We start from the raw sequence: 6,050 nt of genomic DNA, 5'->3' as shown, positions 1-6,050 counted from the left end.
ATGAAAGGAGCCAGCTCTGAATGAAACACAGCACCTGCCTCCTCAGGTATTCACCTGCAGTGCTGTGGGCAGGGACACGCAGACCAGCTCCTGTCGTCCCTGTGCCTCCATCCAGCCGAGGCCCTCTCCCTGCTGCAGCCCCACAGCAGGAACCAGGTACTCTTTCCATTAGGAAATCCCCAGCTTTAGCCACCCAGACATGGCCATTCTGCATCAGCACTGGGATAAGGACACTGTGTATGGAGTGTCAAGAGCCAGAAGCTGGACTGAACTTACCTGTGCTGTTACCTCCAGCCCCAGTGCAGAAGCACTGCTCTAGCTGGCGCTGGGTGCGGTATCACTACTCACAGCCTGTGGTGACATGCCCACACATGCAGCACTGTCTTGCCTCCAGGGCCTGGCAGATGGCAGAGGGGATGAGCCCTGACTCTCAGAGGTGATGGAGCTTCTCCTCTGGCTCCCAGTCATGGTGGGACAGGACATCTGCCAAAAGCAAGAGGATGTACTCTGGGGCTGCCGGAGGCTCCTGGATAGCCCCCAGGCGTGCTGCAACTCAAAAGGAGTCATTTAGAACAACCTTCCTCACCTTGAGACCCACCACCAAGTTCGTGATACCCTTGGACTGAATTAGGGTGAACACCAACCTCCCAGGTGTAGGTTGGTGTTCACAAGGCATGTCAGACATGGTAGCTCAACAGTGATTATTTAACCAGATTAGGAAGTCCTTTGCCACGTGTTTTTACTTAGATCTGATCAATATTCAATAAAAAGAGAGAGAGAAGAAGAGAGACAGAGAAAGGGAAGTTAAGAGATAACACCACTTATGGATGTAGCAACATCTTCCTGGTCCTCTTCACCCAGGGTGTTGCCGGTGGTGGGAGCTCACCCTCTGACCTGGCTCCCCTGTCTTTTAGCATTCACATTCTTTGGGGCATGATTGATAACTTGCATTTGAAACCTGCTTTACTCTGATAATGATGCATGTGTTTTGGTGAACACATGCCCAGTTCCACAATTGGGTTCTGCAAGCATCCTCTGGATGGTTGTTGTCCTCATACCATGGTGTCTGCTATCTGACCCCATCTTTCATGCATACTCAGTCAGCTTGAGTTACCCAATAAAAATCCATTACATATCCTTCACAGTCCTGTGGAAGCTTATGAGCCTTGAACAAGGGGGCCATAGCGAACTTGTCTACACAGTATCTAAAGTGAACAGACTCATTCTTTGCTTTGTTTGTGGTTATTCTTACATTTCCATCATCGAATGCAAGTAGTGTCTGAGATAAGCTCAGTTTCCTGTTCTGACTTTCACACTGCTTCCTACGGACTGTAAGTGGTGTTCCAGACACACTCAGTTTCCTGGCTCTCACATTATGGAATATAAGCAGTGATTGAGACAAGCTCAACTTCCTGACACTCAGAGGGGGGGGCTGTGAGGTGGGTCCATCCTTGGAGCAGTTGTGCTGCACCGTGAGATCCTCTATGCCATGCACGGCAGAGTGGTAGGCCAGGTCCCCCCTGCAGGTGCGGGCAGTGCGGCGGGTGCAGTGCGCGTAGGCTCGCAGCGCCGTGCAGAACTCCGGTGCCTCCTCCGTGCCCACGTGGTGGGAGCCTGACGTGGCCGCCCAGAACTCAGAGTTGCACTTGAGGATCTTGCATGGGGATGTCACTGGAAGGACAACACAAGGAGGTCAACGCTCTGCACGCCTCATGTGGGACATCCCGCTCTACCCCCGGCAACACACGGGTGTCCCCCTCCCACAGCCCAAACTCATGACATCGGCTCTACCGCGTGATGGGGCCTCGCTCACCAGATGTGACCCTCTCACATGACCCGAGTCTCATGCATCAAAACCAAAGAAACCAACAGGATCTGCCCCAGTTTAAGCCAAGAAGGGAAAGAGCATCCAGCCATTGGATTAACACTCCTGGGGGAAAACCAGAGTGTGGAAGAATGGAACATATTCATCAGCAGTGATAAGGATGATCGTTAATGTGGGGAGAGATGCAGTGGGGTTTTAATGCCTTTTTAGGGTTTGACATTCAAAGCTCTGTGCTGCATGAATCACTGTGAGCTGTGAGTAGACAGAGCTCTACCAAAACAAAAATCTAGATAAGTTAAACAGGTTGCACTTTCAAGCTCCCACTGGACGGTGTTTGCCCAGCCCTGTACCAGGCCTCCTTCCAGGAGGCTGGTATCCTGCAGAACCCACCACCCAATGGAACAGGCAATGCCAATGCAGGACACATGCTCCCGCTCTCCCGAGATCACCCCTGTCACTGAGGCACTGCACCGGAGTGGGTACCAGGATGTGCTGTTGGCCTGGGACATTTCCTAGTGAGCATCCTGTGGCCACCAAACGCACACCAGGGGCCTTGCAGATCACACAACCTGCATCCCAGTGCTCAGCCTTCGTTGGGACATTATATACACATTGTTAAAGTAAGTGTTCAACCATATGCACAGATCTGACATGCTCGGCCTTTTGGGTGCCCGTTATTTCCCTTCTCGATGTGTCACTTTACTTGGATTTCATTTACCCAAATCATGCTCTTTCAAAAAAACAGCACAAAATCAACAATTCCTCTGATCTCCTGCAAATTCTCCAGCAAAGATAATTACTGGGAATTCATTTCATGAGCAAAAGCCAATTGTCCTCAGACTCTTGGGCGCATGTCACCCAGACTTGTTAACTTGAAAGCATTCACTGCTAAGAGATGTTGTTTAATATCCTCTTGGTTACTAACAGGTGGAAAGTATTTCATCACTCATATGGACAATGCTGCTTGGGCAGCCTCCAGAGACCCCGTTCACGTGGGGTTCTCAGGAGGGGTTGAAGCTTCCTCAGGGTTGGGAACCCCCAAATTCCCCAAAAGCACAGGGGAAAAAGGACAAAGGATTTGCCAGGGGAAAAAAAAAATCCCCCTTTTTCCTATCTCCCTACCCCAAAACGCCTTCAACAGCAGCCCCCAACACGCTCCCAGCCCTGCGCATGGGGAGCACCGTCTCCGCCTGCGCCCCGCTCCCGCGGGCTCTGGATCACCTCGTTCTGCCAGTTCTTTGCACCTTATTTGACTGCTGACGGGAGAATCAAACAAAGCAGCAGCCACATCTCCTATCAAGTTCTTTCTTGCACCGTAAATCTCACAGCCCTAACGCTTTGCAACTCAACCGTTCCGAAAAGGGCATTAAGCAACACAAAGGGGAGCAGCTCCAGAGCTTCTAGAAAACACACACACACACGGGGTTCATCTTCCAGCTGCTGGGAAGTCCCCTGGGAGAAGCGGGGTGCAGAGGGACACCCCACTGATAAGGCAGAGCTGGAAAAGTTCTGCTTAAGATGCTGCACCTATGGTTATGCAAAAGAAAGGCAGGAGTGACTTGAGAATTAATACATTACATTTTAAAAGGGAAAGTTTTACTGGGGGGGGGGGGTCGGGGGGGTCCCTCCCGTTTTCCAAAGCAGCAGGCACACCCGGGAAGGGGAGCACAAGGGAACCTGCCCGCCGCTGTCACAACAACCCTCCGCCGGGGGCTGCTTTCATTCCCACCATCTCCTTCCTTGCGCGATGAGACAAAGAAGATGAGGTCAAGGAAGAACCCGCACCGCGACTGCTTGGGAAAAACGGGGATTGGGGCCGGGGGAGGCACACACCGAACCTGAGCCCCGCTCGCTCGTTTGAAACATGTGGCAAAGCGCTGCAGAGAGGGAAGAGAAAGAGGCCCCGAGACAGGGGCCGGAGGCGGCTGTCCAAGGGCTGGAGAAACACGGGGGAAACGCTGCGAAATAAAGAGGCTGTTGCTTACCTGAAGGGAAGATGCAGAGAAAACAAGGAGGATTTGGAAAAGTCCCAGGGCTGTGGATCCTGCCCCTCTCCCCATACCCATCCATCCAGCTCGAGCTTTAACCACTATCCTCTCCCTGGAAGAAGAGTTGGAAAACAAACAAAAAGAAGAGAAATGAGAAAAATAAAATAAATAAATAAGTAAAATAAATCAATAAAAAAATTGGGTAAAATAATAAAAGACTCACAGGGCATCGGGGGGAGATGCAGGAACCGGCGGCCCCAGCAGACTTTCACTCCTCCTCCTCCTCTCTTTCCCCTCCCATCGCAAACCAGCCCACACCATCCATCATCTCGCTGTGTGTCCTCCTCCCGCCGGAGCCTCCCGGGAAGGGGCGGAGGAACGCGGTGCTCTGGGCGGGAGCGAGGAGGGGTGATCCCGGCCACGCCGTGCGCCGTCGGGTGCGGGAAGGGCTCTGTTGGTGCTGCCGCTTGTACCGCAGCTCGGGGGTGGCTTCATCCACCCAACGGGGTTCTCAGCGCCTCTGTGCCCTCGGGCCGAGCGGAGCGCTTTGAGTGCCCCCTGAATGAAGGAACCTGGGGCAAAAAGTCACTCTTAGAGTGAGGGGGAAACTGAGGCAGGGAGACGGCAGGCAGCGGGGTTGCCGGAGCGATGCCGCAGCCCGCGGGACACTGACCCCCGGCACAAGGAGCTTTGCTGCTGCTCTGGGCTCCCCATGCGAGCGCTCGGGCTGAGCAGGGACACGGCGGCCACCGGCTCCTACTCACGGGGGGTGCCTGGGGACAGCCCCAGCTGCCGAGCCGCGGGCACACAAAATGGCGCTCGGCCCAGGACCGGCGCCCTCTGGCGCGGCCTAAAGCGAGGGTCGAGGCTCCTCGACAGCCCCGTCCCATCACAGGAGAGTGCAGCAGGGCTGGGTCCTACTCCCTGCGCCCTAGAACTGGCGGGCAGTGGTTTCAACCTGCGCAACAGGGACAGAGCCCGGCCCTACCCAGCACCGGGGATGGCCGCAGCGCTGCTGCACCACGTGCCTGTGGAGGAGACGCTGCTGTGGCACCGACCGGACCTGCCTGGCCCAGAGAAGGGGAAGTTGCACCGTGCCAAGGGCTCATTTCCTCACCGGCCGTGGCCAGGCCTCGCGTTCAGCTGTTTGCAGCGTGGTGCTGGGCTAAGCTCTGTGGGACACAGCCCATACCCTCACCTGCCCCTGCTCCTGGGCTCCTGTGCCTCCAGCTTTCCTGGGGGTACCGTGGGGACGAAAGGAGCCAGCTCTGAATGAAACACAGCACCTGCCTCCTCAGGTATTCACCTGCAGTGCTGTGGGCAGGGACACCCGGACCAGCTCCTGTCGTCCCTGTGCCTCCATCCAGCCGAGCCCCTCTCCCTGCTGCAGCCCCACAGCAGGAACCAGGACCTCTTTCCATTAGGAAACCAGGTTTTCAGGGCCATAGAACTCAGTGACATTTCACTGTTGGCTGCAGCTTGGCTCAGCTGCAGAGGCTGGGAAGGGCTGGACCCAGTGGCTACAGGTGTGAAAAGTGCTTTTTACAATGAGCTCTTGTAACAGGGGGGAAATGGCTTCAAGCTTTGCACCGTGTCTTGCCATGGGGGCATCACCAGGGATGGGTGGAAAGACTGAACCAAAGCAGCGCACAGGATGCCAGTGCATCCCGCCTGGAGAGAGGCACATCCTCCCGGCGCTGGGGACAGAGCAGAGAGCTCCATGGCTGCAGCAGGAGCAGCACTTCCTCTGGAGGATGGGGAATTCTCCCTGGACAGGGTCAAAAAGATCTTTACGTACCTCCAGAGATCCAGAAAAGACAGACGTTGGTTAAATACATAAACATTGGTGCCATCCCAGCGAAATGCTTGTGGAAATGGGCAACGAAACGCATGGCTTCTCCTGATCATGTGGAAATTCCCATCCAAAGGGGTTTCCAAATCTCTGTCACCGCAGACTGGGAAGCTATTTAGAACAGCCAAGAACAACATGCTTATTCCTGCACTGTGAAAGCACCCATCACGGCATGCCTGGGGCTGTAGGGAAGGGTCCTGGGATCCCAAAACAGCCTTAAATACACTATGGACACCCCCCAGACTCACCAGGGACACATGACGAACACCACAGACCCCCTCAGACTCACCAGGGACACACCAGGAACACCACGGACCCCCCCAGACTGACCAGGGACACACAAGGAACACCGCAGACCCCCTCAGACTCACCAGGGACACACCAG

At 54.9% G+C, this 6,050-nt stretch overlaps 1 protein-coding gene across 3 annotated transcripts; it reads right to left on the bottom strand.

The window, feature by feature from the left end:
* Window positions 1-786: 786 nt before the first annotated feature.
* LOC134170140 (uncharacterized) lies at window positions 787-5,768 on the bottom strand. 3 transcript variants are annotated; one of them, XM_062631282.1, is made up of 3 exons: window positions 5,612-5,768; window positions 3,811-3,925; window positions 787-1,671 (listed from the first exon to the last, which is right to left on the bottom strand). In XM_062631282.1, the coding sequence occupies exons 2-3, from the start codon at window positions 3,893-3,895 to the stop codon at window positions 1,097-1,099; spliced, it is 660 nt and encodes a 219-aa protein (XP_062487266.1). In that variant the 5' UTR covers window positions 3,896-3,925; window positions 5,612-5,768; the 3' UTR covers window positions 787-1,096. The 3 variants fall into 3 exon arrangements, with proteins under 3 accessions (XP_062487266.1, XP_062487277.1, XP_062487286.1); XM_062631293.1 differs by lacking the exon at window positions 5,612-5,768 and adding an exon at window positions 4,037-4,141; XM_062631302.1 differs by lacking the exon at window positions 5,612-5,768 and adding an exon at window positions 4,033-4,114.
* Between the last annotated feature and the right edge of the window lie 282 nt (window positions 5,769-6,050).

The sequence above is a fragment of the Pezoporus occidentalis genome, unplaced genomic scaffold (genome assembly GCF_034315485.1).
Source record: "Pezoporus occidentalis ecotype Australia unplaced genomic scaffold, CSIRO_AGI_Poc_V1 ctg11, whole genome shotgun sequence".
NCBI classification, from domain to species: domain Eukaryota; kingdom Metazoa; phylum Chordata; class Aves; order Psittaciformes; family Psittacidae; genus Pezoporus; species Pezoporus occidentalis.
Note: the sequence above shows the minus strand (reverse complement) of the source record. Positions and strands in the feature narration are given on the sequence as shown.